The sequence below is a fragment of the Hordeum vulgare genome, chromosome 3H (assembly GCF_904849725.1).
Source record: "Hordeum vulgare subsp. vulgare chromosome 3H, MorexV3_pseudomolecules_assembly, whole genome shotgun sequence".
Lineage (NCBI taxonomy): Eukaryota > Viridiplantae > Streptophyta > Magnoliopsida > Poales > Poaceae > Hordeum > Hordeum vulgare.
Genome location: NC_058520.1, coordinates 342,737,336 through 342,757,342, shown reverse-complemented (window position 1 = coordinate 342,757,342; position 20,007 = coordinate 342,737,336). Strand labels below are relative to the sequence as shown.

General features: G+C 46.7%; 1 protein-coding gene across 1 annotated transcript; it reads right to left on the bottom strand.

The window, feature by feature from the left end:
* Positions 1-8,161: 8,161 nt before the first annotated feature.
* LOC123443809 (protein SYS1 homolog) lies at positions 8,162-11,898 on the bottom strand. The gene is made up of 3 exons (XM_045120342.1): positions 11,461-11,898; positions 10,277-10,500; positions 8,162-8,564 (listed from the first exon to the last, which is right to left on the bottom strand). The coding sequence occupies exons 1-3, from the start codon at positions 11,682-11,684 to the stop codon at positions 8,557-8,559; spliced, it is 456 nt and encodes a 151-aa protein (XP_044976277.1). The 5' UTR covers positions 11,685-11,898; the 3' UTR covers positions 8,162-8,556.
* Positions 11,899-20,007: the final 8,109 nt, after the last annotated feature.

Below are 20,007 nucleotides of genomic sequence, written 5' to 3'. Positions count from 1 at the left end.
CCTTGATGTATATACAGAACTTTACTATGATAATATATACTGTAGAAATTGCTCTACGATACAAGTTTTCAAAAAATATCTAATGGAAGCAAACTCGCCTTTCTCAACTCGTTAACATCCTCGCTCGACAATATATGCTAGTTCCTTCCTTTCAAAATAAGTGTTGTGGTTTTAATTCAAATTTATACGAAAACCACAACGCTTATTTTGAATGTTTGCAACCTACATACTATTGAGCCTAAGATGACACTTTCTATGTAGCATACACCACATTGTCCTTAGCTTGTAAAAGGTAATCAATCACATGATTCACGAAAATCAAGTACTTGCCTTCTTGACGTTGTGCACAATGAAGTATAATCAAAGAATTGTTAGACCGCAAGTCGATAGTTTTAAAATATTCACAAAAGTTGCGATGATTACGCTAAACTTGGTGGCTGGCCAAGTGGTTCGTCCTTCCCAAACGTCTTTCATGCAAGGTAGAAACATCCTAGATTGAGTTGTAATACTTCATGAAACAATGCACGAAATGCATCGGAAGAACTTGAATGGGATAGTCCTCAAAATTATTTTGAGAAAGCTTATGATGAAATCAAGTGGTCTTTTCTTCAACAAACTCTCAGAATGAAAGGCTTCTCTGTAGAGTGGTGCGCTCTGATACCTAGTTTCACTTCCGGAGGTAGTGCAGCCATTATAGTCAATGACGACGTTGGTCACTACTTCCAAACAAAGAAAGGATTGAGACAAGGTGACTCATTATCTCCCATGCTATTTAATATAGCGGTTGATATGTTAGCTATCATGATAGAGCGTGCAAAGGTTGATGGTCAAATTGACGGGGTAGTTAATCATCTTCTTGATGGTGGATTATCTATCCTTCGATATGTCAGCGATAAAATTCTCTTTATGGATCATGACCTAGAGAAAGCGAGGAATCTGAAACTAATTTTATCTGCCTTTGAACACCTCTCGGGCCTTAAGATAAACTTCCATAAAAGTGAATTATTTTGTTTTGGCGAGGCACAAGATGGGGCTCACGTGTATGTTGAATTGTTTGGCCGCGGGCTAGGCCAGTTTCTGATCAGTTATTTGGGATACCAATACGTTATCGAAGACTCACAAATGATGAATGAAAACACGTCGAGGAAAAACTACAAAAAAATAAAGCAGTTGGAAAGGTAAACTTCTATCTGTGTGTGGACGATTGGTCCTCATAAATTCAATGCTGAGTAATATGGTACTATATATGATTTCCTTCCTCCAAGTGCCTAAAGGAGTATTACATAGATTGGATTATTTCCTATCCACATTCTTTTGGCAAGGAGAAAGTGAGTAAAAGAAATATCGACTAGCTAAATGGGGTGTGGTTTGCCGTCCCAAAGATCAAGGAGGGTTAGGTATTCATGACCTTGAGGTTAAAAATACAACTCTCCTTGGCAAATGGTTGTTTAAGCTGCTGACAGAAAATGGTGTATGGCAAACCCTCCTAAGGAGAAAATATGTTGGCTAAAAGGCACTGTCCCAAGTATACTGGAAGCCTGGGGACTCGCACTTTTGGGCAGGTCCAATGGCTACAAAGAAATACCCCTTCCCATATGAATCCTTCACTATAAAATACGGTTTAGAAATTAGATTCTCGGAGGATAAATGGCTAGGAAATGCTACACTCCGAGAACAATATCCGGCTCTATACAATATTGTACTTCACAAGGGTGATATTATCGCCACAGTTATGGAATCCTTTCCGTCAAATATGACATTCAGAAGAGATTTAATTGGCACGAGACTTGAATCGTGGAACGTTTTGTTATAGATATTGTCCACAATACAACTGTCACAAGGGGCCAATGAATTTCATTGGAACCTACAGGTGAGTGGTAAATTCAGGGTGGACTCCATGTATGGAGCTCTCATCCAGTGAGATGTATTAGTTGATAGTAATGAAAAGATTTGAAAGATGAAGATACCGCTTAAGAATAAAATATGTGGTATCTTCGTCGAGGAGTCATTCTTATCAAAGATAATCTTATTAAGAGAAATTGGCATGGAAGTATGCAGTGTGTTTTTTGTCATCACGACGAAACAATAAAACACTTGCTTTTCCAATGCAAATTAGCTTGTTCTATATGGTGAGTCATCCAAGTAGCTTCTCACTTGTATCCTCCATGTAGTGTTGCTAATATATTTGACAACTGGTTACATGAAATTGATCATAGGTTTAGAATTCTTCTCGGGTGGGAACGCTTGTCGTTATTTGATAGTTGATAAGGTGTTTAACGATACAAGCACTTCTCTGATGGAGGTTATCTACACATGTACATGTACGCTTCGTTTATGGTTGTCTCTACAATAGATGGAAAATCAAAACCTATTTATGAAGGTGTGTACACAATTAAAAAACACGTCGAGGGATACTTTTACCCGACATGGGTGGCAACATGATCTTTGGATTGACCCTTCCACGGTATTATAACTACTTGTATTTCACGCTTTTTATTTTTGGATTTGAACTTTTTATTTTTGAATTTGAACTTGATTTGACCATCATAGTTATGCAGAGGCGTAATAAAGGGTCCCTTATCAAAAAACAGTTATGACCGAGACGCTGAGAGCTGGACGCCACCAAGTACCCAACACCTTGCCAAAAAAAGAAAATACATTCAATAGCTTGAGTTTGTTAGGAATAAGCAACTTGTATTCCCATGAGGCCATAGGCCGATATATATATATACATGTACAGGTGTGGAACATATGCAGGAAACCCCTTATACAACGGGATAAATACAACGGGGTACATGACTTATATTATAACTCTAACACCCCCCCCCCTCAAACTCATGGTGGATGAACAACACTGAGTTTGGAGAGATAAAAGCCATGTTGTGCTCTAGTCTGGGCCTTCGTCAGGAAATCCGCCAACTGTAACTCGGAAGGCACATACTGAAGAGCAATAACCTGATCCTGCACACCAGCGCGCACATAGAAACATCAACACCAATATGCTTGGTGAGCTCACGCTTGACAGGATCGCGCGCAAAGCTAATAGCACCTGTACTGTCAGATAAGAGTAGAGTCGGTGTAGTAACAGAAACACCAAAATCCTGAAGTAACCACCGTAACCAAGTCACCTCTGTCGTCAAAAGAGCCATCGCTCGCAACTCAGCCTCTCCACTCGAACGGGAAACTGCAATCTGTTTCTTTGTCTTCCAGACAATGAGAGAACCACTAAGAAAAACACAGTAAGCAGAAAGTGAACGGCGATCTGAAGGATCACTAGCCCACGTAGCATCCGAATAGGTCTGAAGCTGTAAAGAACTGGAGCGAGGAAAGAATAGACTGTAAGAGATCATGCCCCGAAGATATCGGAGAACACGAAGGAGATGACTATAGTGAACCGATGTGGGAGCAAAGACGAACTGACTCAGAATATGAACCGGATAAGAGATATCCCGACGAGTGACAGCTAGATAGACAAGACTGCCAACAAGATGACGATAACGCGTCGGGTCGGGCAAGGGATCACCATCAGTAGCACGGAGGTGAACATTGAGCTCTATAGGAGTCTCAACAATGAGCTCGTCAGTAAGAGCAGCACGAGCAAGAAGATCCTGGATATACTTTTCTTGGGATATAAAAAAGGCATCAGAGGTAGAAGAGACTTCAATCCCAAGAAAGTAGCGAAGAGGTCCAAGATCAGACATAAGAAACTTCTCACTAAGACGGGCCTTTACAAAGGCAATATACTCGGGGTCATCCCCAGTGATGATCATGTCATCAACATAGAGAAGAAGAAGAGTACGACCACGAGGAGAAAGGTGAATAAACAATGCTGGATCATGAGCACTTGCTGAAAAACCAGCGGCAGTCACCAGAGAGGCAAAACGCTCAAACCAGGCGCGGGGGCTTGCTTAAGGCCATAGAGAGAGCGATGAAGACAACATACCATGCCATCAGGAACAGAATACCCAGATGGTGGCTGCATGTACACCTCCTCACGCAGCTCACCATTAAGAAAGGCATTCTTAAGATCAAGCTGAGATATAGACCAGTGGCGTGCAGAGGCCACGACAAGAAGTGTACGAACAGTGGTCATATGGGCCACAGGAGCAAAGGTCTCGTCATAATCACGACCATGCTCCTGCTGAAAACCACGAGCCACAAGACGAGCTTTGTGACGCTCAAGAGAACCATCGGAGCGAGTCTGAACCTTGTAGACCCACTTACAAGTGATGGGACGGCCTCCGGGAGGAAGGGAAACAAGATCCCATGTACTAGTGCGTTCAAGAGCAGCAATCTCCTCTGCCATCGCAAACTGCCATTCAGGATGAACAACAGCCTGACGATAAGAAGTCGGCTCAAGAACAGCAGCACTAGCGGTGGGAAAGCCAAATCGATCAACAGGCGAACGAGGACGAGAACGCAAGCCATGGGTAGGCTGAGACGAGGATGACGACACATCCACAGAGGCATCCACATGGCGTGAACGACGAGTGTAACACTGAGGAAAAGATGGAACAATGCAAGGAGGACTCGCCAATGTAGAATCGGGGGGTGGCGACGAAGAAGTCATCGGAGATGAAGGTGCGGAATCTGGTGACATGCTAGGCGAGGAGATCGTGGAAGATGGTGGCGGCAAATCGACAAGGGGTGGAGAAGGAGAGGGAGCGGAACGAATAGGCAAAGGCTCGATGGTGGTGATAGGTGTGTCAGGAAAAGTGAGGAAAGAGATATCCTCCATGGAAAAAATCAAGGAAGATGGGCGTGGGTAGAAGGGACGAGACTCATCGAAAGTCACACCCCGAGAGATACGCATCCGATGACCGATAGGATCCCAACAACGATAGCCCTTATGCTCATCAATATAGCCTAAGAAGACACACTCAACAGACTGAGCGGTCAGTTTGGTGCGTTCACGAGGGGCAAGAAGAACATAGCAAACACAACCAAACAAGCGAAGCATCGAATAATCGGGAGAACGATCAAAAATACGCTCAAAAGGAACACCGCCCTGTAGAGCAGCGGAAGGTTGTAGATTGATGAGATAGGTGGAGGTGAAGACAGCCTCAGCCCAAAAATAAGGCGGGAGAGAGGCAGCAATCATCAATGCACGAGCCGTCTCAAGAAGATGACGATGCTTTCGCTCGGCCACGCCATTCTGAGCATGAGTACCAGGACAAGAGAATTGAGAGAGTCCCTTGCTCAGCAAGAACACCACGCAACATCTTAGAGATATACTCGCCAGCGGAGTCAGCACGAAACACACGAATGGGTGAAGAGAACTGATTGTGAACCATGGCAGCAAAACGCTTATAAATAGACAACTCCTCACTACGAGAAGTCATGAAATAAAGCCATGTGTAACGAGAGCAGTCATCTATGAAAATAATATAGTATTTATGACCCCCTTTCGAAGCGAAGGGAGCCAGACCCCATACATCATAATGGACTAAATCAAAAGGACGCTTAGACACTGACTCACTACATGAATATGGTAAATGAATCTGCTTGCCAAGACGACAACCCTGACACTCTAAAGAGACATCTCCTGAGACAGACCCCAGAAGACCTCGACGAACTAAAGATGACAAATGAGAACCACATAGATGACCAAGTTGTTGATGCCACTATTGGAAGGAACTAGTAGCGGAGGCGACTGAAGCGGAGGAACTGGCAATAGTGGTGGCAGCGGAAGGAACATGAAGTCAGTCCAACTCCCAAAGACCCTGAGAATCACGGCGGCGAGGGCCAGCCCCAACCAGAGTGTGCGTGTGACGGTCCTGGACAAAACAAGAGTCAACGTCAAGGATGACGCGACAACCAGAATTAGTAAGTTGACCAGCAGAAAACAGATTCATGGTAAGTCGAGGAACATGAGCAACATCAGGAACAGAATAAGGAGTGGTAAGATTGCCTCTACTAACGACAGAAAGAGGAGTTCCATCAGGAGTGAGGACATGAACAGGAGAATCAAGCGATCAAAGAGAGGACGGAGTGGAAGAATGAGAAGACATATGAAAAGAAGCTCCAGAGTCCAGAACCCATTGGGATGTACCTGACTGTGTAGAGGGTGGTTGCTCAGTGCGGGAAGCATCAGTCACAGAACCAGCAGTACCCATCGAGGAAGAACCTGAAGCCGCGAGCAGACGCTTAAGTCTCAGAATATCCTGCTCAGTCAAAGCGATGGCTGAAGCTCTCGAGGTAGATGACGAAGTCCCTGAAGATGATGATCGCGCCTTGCGCAGATGTTTCCTCTTCGTGTAGCACTGGGACTCAATATGACCATCATTGTTGCAGTAGCCGCAATGCGGACGGGGGCGGCCTGAGCCTCCAGAAGGAGTGGGCAAGAGCGGCGGAGCACTCGAGCGAGAAGGAGTCGGTGCAGGAGGTGGCGTAGAAGGAGCCCGAGCAGCGAGCACAGAGGGAACCTCCAGCAAACCAGCACCATGTAAGCGAGTCTCCTCAGCACAAATCTCAGAAAGCGCCTCCAAGAGAGAAATATTGCCACGAGCAAACAACTGAGCATGTCGGGGCTCAAACTCCTTACGGAGCCTAGACAGGAACTCGTAGACGCGATGAAACTCCAAATTGGCCTGGACAACCTGGCAACAGGGGCAAGTATGACAACCAGTAGTGCGGAGAGAATCAAGCTGGCGCCAGATAGCAGAACTCTGTGCATAGAAGTCATCAACTGTACAGTCACCCTACTGAAGAGCATGCTCCTGACGGACCACAGAGAGGTATAAGGCGTCACCAGAGGGCTCATAGCGCTGACGAAGGCGGGTCCACATCTCAAATACAGTAGGAAGGCCCAGAAACCCAGAAGCAAACTGAGGCAGAACACTAGCAGTGAGAACAGCTGCAGCACGAGCATCATCATCAAGCCACTGGGTGTAAACAGAAAGAGCACCATGATACACCTGAAGAGCCTCCTCATAAGTCAAAACCTTCTCATCATAAGCACGGATAGCGGCCTCATCAGCAACCTTAGATGCATCCTTCGCAACCTGAGTAGCATCCGCAGGAAGAGCCGGAGGGATCGGCGGAGTGGGAGCCACACGAGGAACTGGACGTGGCGAACATCAGACCTCGCCAAAAAGAACACCCCAGAGACGGAAGCCACGCACGTGAATGCGCATGAAACCAATGAACTCGATGTAGTTAGTACCATCGAAGATCACCGGACAACGAGGGATAGCAACATAGCCTGATGCAGTAGACATTTTTTTCCTTTTTTAAGACCGCGTGTAAGCCCGATCCGATCTGGAGGGCTGAATCAAGCGGGTCGGTGGCCTCCGCAAGAAGGAAGACGAGCAGTTGGGCAGCGAGATCCGATCTGAAGGGTGGAGTCGAGCAGGAAGAGGAGCAGCTCGGCAGCGGGATCCAATCCGGAAGTCGAGCGGGTCGGCGGCCTCGTGGCTTGAAGCCCACGATGCAGGACCGGCGGCTAGGGGCGACTGGATCCGGCGAACGGGGGCGATTGGAGGCATGGGATCCGATGTAGGACTGGCGGCTGGTGGCGACTGGGGCGATTGGAGGCGGCGGGATCCGACGGCACGAGAACCAAGAGTGTGGCCCGACAGTTGGAGGCGGTTTCGATGGAATCCGACGAGTCTAGTGACGGCTTTGATCACGAGAACCAGCAGATCGGGGCCTACAGCAGAACGGGGCCTGGCGAGATCGAGCGATCTGGAGTGGGGCCTGCAGCGGAACGGGGAGCAGAAGGAGATCGAGGACAGACTTCGATCGGGAGCAGGAGAGAAGGATCAATCACACGAGTTGCAGCGTGCAAAAGATTGACCTAGCTCTGATACCATGTTAAAAATAAGCAACTTGTATTCTCATAAGGTCATAGGTCGATATATATACATGTACAGGTGTGAAACATATGCAGGAAACCCCTTATACAACGAGATAAATACAAAGGGGTACATGACTTATATTATAAGTCTATCAGAGTTCACATAGAATTGCAATTCCTGGTGTTCAAATCCAATTGAAACTCCTCTATGCCAAACACATACTAGCATTACTTCATACGAACTTCAAAAGCATTGTGAAGGAATGTTGATTATAAGCAGTCATGTGGGGTCAGACAGAAATCAGCCGTCACGTACTGAGAGACAATACACTAGGTATACTATCTGCAATATACAGCTAGCCAGAATCAAAATGTGCGACCAAATTCGCATTATCAATCTCGCTAAAGAGCAATTTCAAGGTATTGTTATCTAGTCATACAAATTGTCAAGCAGAAACCTTTCTTCTGTGACTATCCATAAGAGAGGAAGACTTGATACATGCCACAAAAAATGAGCTGCCATCCCATTCCAATGGTGGTAGTTCAGAAGCCTCACTCGCAACGTCATTACCTATGGTGGTTCTACTGAGAGGCCATGCATTACAACAGCAAAGATATTTGCAGGATTCAACAGTATAGGTTGTAAACCACAGAACAAAGAATCGCAGGTCTCTGTATTCCTAAGGGCAGATATTAACAAGCATCTCTTGGGGGGTAACAACAGTTGAAAACCACCTATACTCCTTTAGCCTTTGAGATTAAACACCTGAAGGAAGGATGAAATGATTAGCAGGCTACTAAGTTGTGACTGGAGAAGATAGTTTTCAACAAAAAGGTGACACAAACAGGGGAAAGTAACAGTGCACATGTACTGAGTTCAGTGGTACCAAATAAGAAAACTTTGTTACTTAAGGTCTCCGTGTCATTGTTCTCTTGTTCAAGAATCTAAACAGCGTCGATACCTTATCTATGATAATATTTGTCAAACGAGAAAGAAGACACTACATCTTTACATTCAAGGAAGTCAGTCATGCTGCAAAGGCTGAAAAACAATTAGATAAGCCAGGTCAAATATAAAGTTTATTTTACGTGGTCACATGTTTCCTATTCTATTTCAAATCATGAAAATGCTGTGAACCAGCAATGCATGCTCGTAGTTGTTTCCAATGTTTTTGGTCTGGAAACTGATGCACTATAAACAGAGCAGAACTTGAATGGCCACCAAATCAATTTAGTACACCATGAAAAACTAATTTTGAGCCCTCGAAATTTTCTGATTCCACATGCTGAGAAATGAGAACTACATAGGTTTCGAGTACTCAGTGGGCCCAGCCCAACTTAAGAGTTCTACCAGGTTTTCTGTTAGTCAAACACTATTGGTGCTCATTTGGCAAGATTTTAGTCAATCACTCGATGGAACTCAGTAGAAGCCTATTACTCACTCGTTCGTGGTCATATCATCAGCTGGACTAATAATGCAGTTTGGTCTGAACTTCCACTAGGCCATGTGGTTTTCAACTTCTGTATGTAAGAAACATTATATGACAACAGCAGTTGAACTCACTAAAACTAGACTTTATAGAACGATGTGGATCATACAGTTCAGCTAGACATATTAGTAGAAGGAAGCAGTGGTCGATCAATATTTTAACGCTGCTGGATTTCATGATTAGATGCCAGAACTGAATTAGCAAGATGCTGTAACCAGTGAGTGAATGAGAACTTGGTCCAAGTTGCAGCAAGCATTCTTCTAATTTTGCAAAGATTAAAATTCTGATGCATATCTCTGCTCCGAACTAAGTTTACCATCTGCTCAGACTGCATTGGGAAACATGAATTTTTATAACTGGAACTAACATTAAATGTAGCTGTATTTCCATAATTATTTTCATTCATTTCATTTGTTGGCATACAGTTTGCTCAATCTAGACAGCACAAGAACAGGGAATCTGTGATGGCACAATATCTCAATTGGTACTAATTATAGTGAGCTTCAAGCCTAAAAAGGAATTACGGACCACCAAAACTCATCTATCTATACTCTATACCTACTAATAGAAGAAATAGGTATTCTTAGTCTGCCATACGTTTTTATAAAAAAAGTCCTTCACTTTTTTACTTCTCAACCCGCAATCCATTAAAATTGATTTGTCGGTGATTTTTTTGGTCCGTCCTGGATGGGCCGAGCACTTTTTCTGCGTCTTTTTTCCTTCTGTCACTCAGTCACATATGGACACAGGTAGGTGCCAAGTGGCAACATAAGATTTAGGATATTACAAAATCGTAAACAATTCCAAACAATATAATGTGCTATCCATTGCTTCAAAGTTCATTAGCAGCATATATTAACAACTTAGTCACTCTAATATTCGAACTCAAATGAGACTCTTGGGTAAGCATACTGTAAGAGGGCTACACGGATGATCAACAAAATGTACAGGACTCCTTAGACGAATTCATTAGGACAGAGTTGCTTACTTGCGCGAAGCCTTACTGGAATATCTTTTAGCTCCCGCCTGATGCATAGGTATTCACCAAGGAGGGACATGATTGCCAAACCAACAATGTTAACAACCCACCATGTACCTGAAGCTGGCCATCCTCCATAAATAATGCAAATAAACAGATGGATGATGTGGAGGGTGGCTGCAAAGTCCAGGCACTTCTTGGCTCTCTCAATGACATAAAACATGAATCCAGCACTGCCCAAGGAAAGCATGGAAGCAAAGTTAAAACTGAACCACTTCTTGCACAAAACATAGCAGGAGCAAAACCTGATTCCTATATATTATAAGTTCAGATACTTCACCAAGTGCTTTGCTCACATTACCCACAAGATATACAATAGCGTAGCATGTGGATCATACTTTTGCCTTCTCTAACAAATGATATATGAATGGGATAGATTAATTCCCTTATCCGTCTGCTATTAGAATATCTGGCTCCAGAATATTTCTAGAGATCAAACTCTTGGTTTATTTGGAAAATGGGGATGGAAAGTGCCCGCAAAGTCTTCCTGAATTAAAACTGGAATTCCACGAAATAATTTACTGGCCTGTCTACTGGTGAGAAAGTTTTTCTGCCAGTCATAATTGGGCGCCTACACCCTATGCAGTACATGGCAACAAGAACAAGGTTTCCATAACAGTCATCAATGATACTCTACTGATGAAATTCTTCTGATGCACTCAACTGGTAAGCCGATATCATATTGCATCTATGTAACATGGTAGATTCAGCTTTATAATTCAGATACTTCACAGCTCTAGCAAGTACAAGTATACGACCAGACCTCTAGGCTAAATACACCAACATACTCGATAAGCTTAACTACTGGTTAAAGAAATGGCTGTTGCATTCGCAAATTTAGCAACAAATCTGGAAACATACACGCTGCTGAACAGGCAATTTACAGTTGATGCTTTTGGAACACGAAGCAATTAGCACCTACAGCCATTGTTCTTGTAACCAGAAGCAATTACCACCAAGTACAGGGGTCCAGTGCACCTATTCCGGGTCTTGATTCCTACAGAAGAACCCCGCACTGCTAAATGTTGCACAGGTAGAAGCAGGTCGTAGCTTGGAGCCTTGGAGGAACCAAGCGCTGGCGTGCCGGCGGGAAGGAGGAGCGTGAATGGGAATGAGCACTGCTGTTACCGTACCCCGCGATGGCGGCGAGGAGGAAGGAGGCGATGGCGCACCAGCCGGTGGTTGTGCGCGGGGTGAGGGTGGCGAAGTCAAAGAGGTAGAGGAGCGTGAGGCGCGGGACGCGGGTGCCGACGAGGAGCGCCATGAAGAGGCCGAGCACGAGGTAGTAGAGGCACTGCAGGCAGACGATCTGCGCCACGATCAGCCACGGATCCCACACCATCGCCCCATAGAACATCTTCGCCTCCACTCCCCGCCCTCCGCCTCCGCCGTCGCCGCCGCCGCCGCAGACGAGATCTGAGGTCGCCGGGGAGGCGGGCGAGGAGCGGTGGTTGGGTTTGGGGATTCGGCGGGATCTCTTTCTCGCGGCCGGGCTGGATGTTAGGTTGCTTCTCTCTGCTGCTGGAACAGGCGGAATATGCTCTGTTTCTTTGTGTTTTCTTGGCTGGAAATTCTGGGACTGGTTCTCTCTCTGGATTATGGGTCCAGGCGGTCCGACCTGGACGGCTTCCTATTATTCTCCAAGTTACTAAACATGATTAATAAGATCGATTAATGAAGAAGAGTTTTTTTTTGCAAAGATTAATGAAGAAGAGTTAGGGCTCCTTTGTTTCAAAGAAATTCTATAGGGGTTTTTGGAGGACTGAAATCCTTGAGGTTCTTTGATTCATAAGATTGAATCTCATAAAATAATTCCTATGAAATCTTTTGTACTACATTTCTGTCGGGTCCGTGAGACTCGAGTACCCGGGCCCGTCTGCCAGCAGCCCAAGATGCGGCGCATGTCGAGGGCCAGCGCGGTCCACTGTCGGACTTCACGGGCAAGGACCTCACGGGGGCCCTCGCCTCGCGAGGCGGATGTCAGCAAACGTCGTCAAGAGCCGCACCAAGCCCCCTCGCGGGGCGGATTAATCAAGGGGGCTCAACGGGGTTGCACGGTCCTGCGTCGTTACGTAGGTGACGCGTGTTGTGCCAAGCGGCGCCACGAGGCGTGCCAGCACGCACGGATGAGGAGGCTTTCCTCTTTTGTGCTAAGGGGGCTTGGCCACTACTAGTTCCCAAAGCAATACCTAAAGGTTTCCCCTTCGGTGCAAGAAGATCGGGATGGGGAGATCGCGAGGGAGGATGACATTCCCGAGCCCACCAACGCGTCATAGTAGGAAGCTTTTGCACGCGAAGATCACTTTTGTCATGATAGGTTGCAATCATGTCCCCCTTCAAACTGGTCGTTGTGGCTGTTGGGGAACGTCGCATGGGAAACAAAAAATTTCTTCCGCGCACGAAGACCTATCATGGTGATGTCCATCTACGAGAGGGGATGTGTGATCTACGTACCCTTGTAGACCGTACAGCAGAAGTGTTAGTGAACGCGGTTGATGTAGTGGAACGTCCTCACGTCCCTCGATCCGTCCCGCGATCAATCCCACGATCTAGTGCCGAACGGACGGCACCTCCGCGTTCAGCACACGTACAGCTCGACGATGATCTCGGCCTTCTTGATCCAGCAAGAGAGACGGAGAGGTAGAAGAGTTCTCCGGCAGCGTGACGGCGCTCCGAAGGTTGGTGGTGATCTTATCTCAGCAGGGCTCCGCCCGAGCTCCGCAGAAACGCGATCTAGAGGGAAAAACCTTGGAGGTATGTGGTCGGGCTGCCGTGGAAAAGTCGTCTCAAATCAGCCCTAAAACCTCCGTATATATAGGTGGGAGAGGGGGGGCTTGCCTTGGGGCTCAAGGAGCCCCAAGGGGGTCGGCCGAGCCAAAGGGGGGAAGGTCTCCCCTTCCAAACCGAATCCAACTTGGTTTGGAAGGTGGAGTCCTTCTTCCCTTTCCCACCTCCTCCTTTTTTTTCTCTTTGATTTTCTTCCTATGGCGCATAGGGCCTTCTTGGGCTGTCCCACCAGCCCACTAAGGGCTGGTGCGCCACCCCCAAGGCCTATGGGCTTCCCCGGGGTGGGTTGCCCCCCCCCCCTCGGTGAACACCCGGAACCCATTCGTCATTCCCGGTACATTCCCGGTAACTCCGAAAACCTTCCGGTAATCAAATGAGGTCATCCTATATATCAATCTTCGTTTCCGGAACATTCCGGAAACCCTCGTGACGTCCGTGATCTCATCCGGGACTCCGAACAACATTCGGTAACCAACCATATAACTCAAATACGCATAAAACAACGTCGAACCTTAAGTGTGCAGACCCTGCGGGTTCGAGAACTATGTAGACATGACCCGAGAGACTCCTCGGTCAATATCCAATAGCGGGACCTGGATGCCCATATTGGATCCTACATATTCTACGAAGATCTTATCGTTTGAACCTCAGTGCCAAGGATTCATATAATCTCGTATGTCATTCCCTTTGTCCTTCGGTATGTTACTTGCCCGAGATTCGATCGTCAGTATCCGCATACCTATTTCAATCTCGTTTACCGGCAAGTCTCTTTACTCGTTCCGTAATACAAGATCCCTCAACTTACACTAAGTCACATTGCTTGCAAGGCTTGTGTGTGATGTTGTATTACCGAGTGGGCCCCGAGATACCTCTCCGTCACACGGAGTGACAAATCCCAGTCTCGATCCATACTAACTCAACTAACACCTTCGGAGATACCTGTAGACCTGTAGAGCATCTTTATAGTCACCCAGTTACGTTGCGACGTTTGATACACACAAAGCATTCCTCCGGTGTCAGTGAGTTATATGATCTCATGGTCATAGGAACAAATACTTGACACGCAGAAAACAGTAGCAACAAAATGACACGATCAACATGCTACGTCTATTAGTTTGGGTCTAGTCCATCACATGATTCTCCTAATGATGTGGTCCCGTTATCAAGTAACAACACTTGCCTATGACCAGGAAACCTTGGCCATCTTTGATCAATGAGCTAGTCAACTAGAGGCTTACTAGGGACAGTGTTTTGTCTATGTATCCACACAAGTATTGTGTTTCCAATCAATACAATTATAGCATGGATAATAAACGATTATCATGAACAAAGAAATATAATAATAACTAATTTATTATTGCCTCTAGGGCATATTTCCAACAGTGGCAACCCTTCCCACCTTGTTTTTCGAGGGAAGAGGACCACGGCATGTATAAGAGAGGACAGGCCACCACCATAGAAGAGGATCGACCACGGCACTAGAAAGAACCCATCCTTGTACTCTCTGTCTCTCTCACCCTCAAGCAATCCAGACAAGCGGGAGTAGGGTTTTACACCGCAAGGTGACCTAAACCTGGGTAAACTGTTGTGAGTGTTATTCTTCTTCCTTAGCCCGAACACGTCGGAGTGTCAACGTGTGGTCACGAAGTAGAGTAGGGCGGGAGAACCTACGCACTCCAGAGTTCGAACCTCTCAGGTCCCCAAAGCCCCGATTCTGACATTTGGCGCGCCGGGTAGGGGTGTGATGTGGTCCTCTTGCGCTGTTCCGGTTCCAGCGTCGCCGACTCAATGGCCGACGCTCGCCGCGTGCGTGTCGAGCATCACGCGGCCCGCGTCGCCCAGATCGCGCCCGCTGACTGCAACGGTGACGGTAACCGCCACTCCGGCGACGTCGGGGTTGCTACTACGACCAACCCCGCTGCCCGCGAGCAGCAGGACTCCTCCATGCACCCTTCCGTGTAGTAGGACTGTCGCACCGCTACGGCATCCTCCTCCCATGCCTACGTGGAGCATGTGAACGTGCACGCCGCATTGCTCATGGCGTGCGAGCTGCTTTGATACTGTCGGCGGACGCTTGCTACGACGCCTCGTTGGGCCGCATCATCGAGCTCGTCACTGCCACTTGAGAGGCTTGTGCGCCCTCTCGCTCGCTTCGTCCTCTACCATCTCGCGCAGGGCGCGTAGCGCATGGAGCGCCTCAGCCACCTCCCATGCGTAACGATCCAGTCGAGCGCGATGCGCGCTCGGGCGAACAACCTGGCGGGGCACCTGCGCACGTCCAAGACGAGGCTAGCTGTTAGGTCGTCTGCCGCGCGTCGTCCCCACGCGCGCGTGATCCTCGAGCAGCAACGCCTGTGCGAGGACCAGATCGTCCAGGATGTCATGGCGCCTGGGCGCCAGAACTGGGCCACCATTGCTCGTGGCGTCCCTTCGAGCGGCGTGGGCTGCCGAACCTTCACTCGCGGGTTGCGTCGGGTGGTCTGGCCCGTCAAGTTCAAGCCTAAGCTACCCTCGTGATACGATGGCGTCCCCGACCCTATGGAGTTCATCCATCACTACGCATTGAGCATCGAGGCGGTGGGCGGCAACGACAAGGTCATGGCGAACTGGTTCCCCATGGCCCTCAAGGATGGCGCACGCTCATGGCTCATGAACCTGTCCAAGGAATCGATCTCTTTGTGGAGCGAGCTCTATGAGCATTTCGTTGCCAACTTCAAGGGCACGCATGACCCCCCCTCCCTTGCCAGTGACCTCCAACACGTGAAGGAGCGCCCCGGGAAGACCTTGCGCAAGTACATCTAGTGTTTGAGCCACGTGCGCAACAAGATCCCACGTGCCTCGGCGAATCCATCACCATGGCGTTCACCAACGGCATCACGGATGTCTGCATGTGTGAGAAGCTCGCCATCAACGACAGCTTGAGAACGACCCTGGAGCTGTCTAACATCGCTGACAAGTGCGCCAAGGCCAAAGAGGGTCGCCTGTTCCTCCATAACGACCCCGACATCATGCCCAACGATGGCAAGGTAAAGGGCAAGGAGGTCAAGCACAAGGGCCCCGTTGTGCTTGCAATAGAGCCCGAACAGAAGCTCGGCCGCGACCATGATGTCCCCGAGAAGGATTGTCGTCCGCTCTGCGCCTAGCACAAGGAGTGCACCCACAGAACCAAAGATTGCCAAGATCTCAAGTCCCTTCACGATGAGCACGTCAGTCGGCACTCGGACCGCGGCACCGCCGCGGTGGTGGTAGGTTGGACAACCGCAATAGCAACCCTCACCAGGAGTGGTGTGTGCAGCCTCACGAGGATGGCTGGAGCGATCATCCTTTCGAGCATGCGCGGCGTGAACAACCTCGCAAGGCGCGCCCTCGGGATAAGAATGCCCTTCCACTACTATCAACGTGGGGGAACGATAACAATCAGTGCATCCATGAGGCCGGGGGGTATCAGTAGCCCCTCGCGGTAGCTTGCATCCTCGAAGGAGCCCACGCCCCTGGGTCGAATCGCATGTTCAAGCAATTCTCCCGTGAGGTAAATGCCGCCTTCCTGAGGCCACAGGCCGCATGGCCCCTCAGGTGGTCGCAGCATGCCATCACCTTAGATTCCAAGGACGGCGTCAAGTTTACCTCCGTCGCGAGCGTCCTCCCCATGTTGGGCGCCCCCACCATGAGCAATGTCTCGGTCACCAAGACCCTCATCGACGAAGGCGTCGGCCTCAGTGTGCTCTCTCTCTCTCTTGACATTTGAGACATTCCAGGTGCCTTACGATCAGATGATGTCTACCTGAGGGGTCGATAGAAGATGTGTCTAGAGGCATGTGAATAGAATACTTGTCAAGATTAAAATCCTAGCCTTTACCCAAAATTATGGTTGGCAGATTCTAGCAGTTCTAACAAGTCTAGTACACCCTACACATGCTAGTCAACATATATGGCAGCGGAAAAGTAAAGACTTTGCACATGTAAAGGAGTAGAGTTTAGGAAGATCAAACGCGAAGAAGCTAACACTGCGATTTTTGGCATGGTTCCGATAGGGGGCGCTAACGTACGTCCATGTTAGTGGAGATTTCAGCCCACTGAGGGTAACGGCCGCGAGAGTCCACGGAGGGCTCCATCCACAATGGGTCCACGGAGAAGCGGCCTTGTATATTCCTCCACGGCTTCCGTCCACACATGACTAGCCTCACTCACGGTAGATCTTCACAAAGTAGGTGATCTCCTTGCCCTTACAAACATCTTGAATCAACTCCACAACACGAAGTAGGAGGCTCCCAAGCGACACCTAACCAATCTAGGATGCTCCACCCTACAAATGGTAATAGATGTGGTAGAATGACGAACTCCTTGCTCTTGTGCTTCTAAAGATAGTCTCCTCGACACAAAATCACGCTCTCACAGAATAGGCATGGGTAGGAGAGATTTATTTTGTCGAAAGCAACTTGGGGGGGGGGGGCTAGAGATATGAGTAGGTGGCTCTCTCTTAGAAAAATGGATCTGGCAATGAAGTGTTTGTTCTGAGTGCTTCCTCTATGAATGAGAGGTAGGTGGAGGTGTATATATAGGTTGTCCCCAAAATCCAACAGTTACACCTAAGGTGGCCAACTCGGTGACACCGAAGTCATGAACTCGGTGGTACCAATTTGCACTAACGACAGCAACTTGTGAATCTCGGTGTAACCGATATACACAACTCGGTGGCACCGAAAAGGTGGCTAATGGTCAGATGACACAACTCGATGACACCGATAATTAAACTCGGAAATTCCAATTTTGTGTACCGAGGCAACAGAAAGTTGGTCACCTAAACTCGGTAGCACGGATATGGTTTCGGTTGCACCGATTTGATGGGTTTGGCTAGGGTTGTGTGTGAGATGAAAATCGGTAGTGCTAAAATGAGAAAGTTGGTGGCACCGATTTTGAGTGTATGGTTTTGGACGGAATGGTTATGTGGGAAAATTGACTGAGTATTTTTGGTGACTATCGCTAAGCACTTGAGCAACAGGTTCATTTTAATACGTCACCCCCTTTTAATAGTATTGACTTTCCTATGGACTCAAAAGTGACTTCTCACAAATATAAAATGAAGAGTATTCTAGGTTGAAGCTTGGGCCAATCTTATTCCTTACTTGCATCAAGGGGCATCCCCACATATATAATCCTTTAGCCAAAGCTCTCTATGGACTATTCCTGAAATATACTAGGTAAAAGTGTTAGTCCAAGAGACAATGTATGTTGTCATGAATTATCAAAACCACCAAGGGAGCGTATGTGCTTTCAATCTCCCCGTTTTTGGTAATTGATGAAAACATACAATCAAAGCTTCAAATAAAGACAAGCATTAGAATATGACAGCTTTGAAGGATACATGACTAGTACAAGCTCCCCCTAAGTGCGTGCAGTCGTTTTTAAAAGGATAGTTGGGTTGGAATGCATGGGTACACACATGGTAGAAGGACAAGACAAGTCATATAAATCTTGGCTATATGCATCAAACATATGTGAATGAAGGGCTTCCATGTTCAAGACTCCCTCTTGCATACAATATGTGCAAGAAACAAGAGATCATCATGAACATTTGTTAGATAACACAAGAGTACTCTATTATAAAGATGCAAAGAGCTTCAAAAGTACCAAGACACCGAAGACATACTGAAAATATGATTTGATGATAGATATGTCTCCAAGAGAATTAAGAACTTTCTCCCCTAAGAATGAGTATGTAAGAATTACCTCTCCCCCTGAATCATAGCATGTACATATTGGTAGTACGTAGAGTAAGACATGTTCAATCAGAACATAGTGATAGAATGATATCTGAAATAATTTTATCTCTCTCCCCCATAATATGTAAGGTTTGATATATCTCCCCTTAGGTAGATATCCCCTTAGGTAAACCTTCCTTTAGAGATAGATATCTCCTCGCATAGATATTTATCCCTCTTTATGTAAGCTTATTGGTGATATTTCTCCCCTATAAATAGGTTCATTGGAAGCTTTGATATTTCTCCCCCTTTGGCATTAATTTCCAAAAAGGTTAGAGGGTAAGGGCTCATTGAGAGAAAGGGATCCTGGATACTTCTCCCTTTGATAGTAGCTAATGGTTCATTGAATGTTCTCCCCCTTCGATATGGATAAGAGTTCCTTGAACTATCTCCCCCTATGTTAGGGATCTTGGATGATTCTCCCTCTTATATTGTATTGGATCACTGAGGTTTTCTCCCCCAAGAGAAGTTTTCTCCCCTCAGAAACTAATGCTAAAACTAGTTTTCTTTCTTAAAAAGTTTCAATAAGATCTTAGAAGGCAATGAAACATGGGATCACTGATAATATTTCCCCCCCTAAGGAAATAGTCCAAAAAATATTAGAAAAACTAAGGCAGTGATAATATTGGAGTCACCGAGGCAATGTGATTCAGTAGAACCGAGAATGCAAATTAGGCCTCCAGGAGAAATCGGTTGGACTGAGTTTCCCAGATCGCTGAAACCGAGTTACATTGAAAATCAACTCCTGAACTAAAAAATAGACAGAAAAGAAGTCTAAGGATACCAATTGTGAAAGAAAATCAAGACAAAAAATAATTAATATTATATATATATACACATTTATATGAGAGTTGAATGGTTCCAAGAAGTTATGAAATGACAAATGTGAACCATACAAGAATCTCCATCTAGATGTCGGGCGGTGACTAGGTCACCTATATTAGAGTATTTGACTTGAGGAGTCAAGCAAGGTTGCTTGATCATAGGTCATACGCAACGTTAAGTGCAAAAATAGGGTTACCATTTTTCGATTAAGCATTTTAATGTCTTCATATCGCTTGAGTTGCTTTACCTCGTGAGTTGGTGTAAAGCTTTATCAAGGATATGAGTACATACCTTCGAGTGATGTTGATG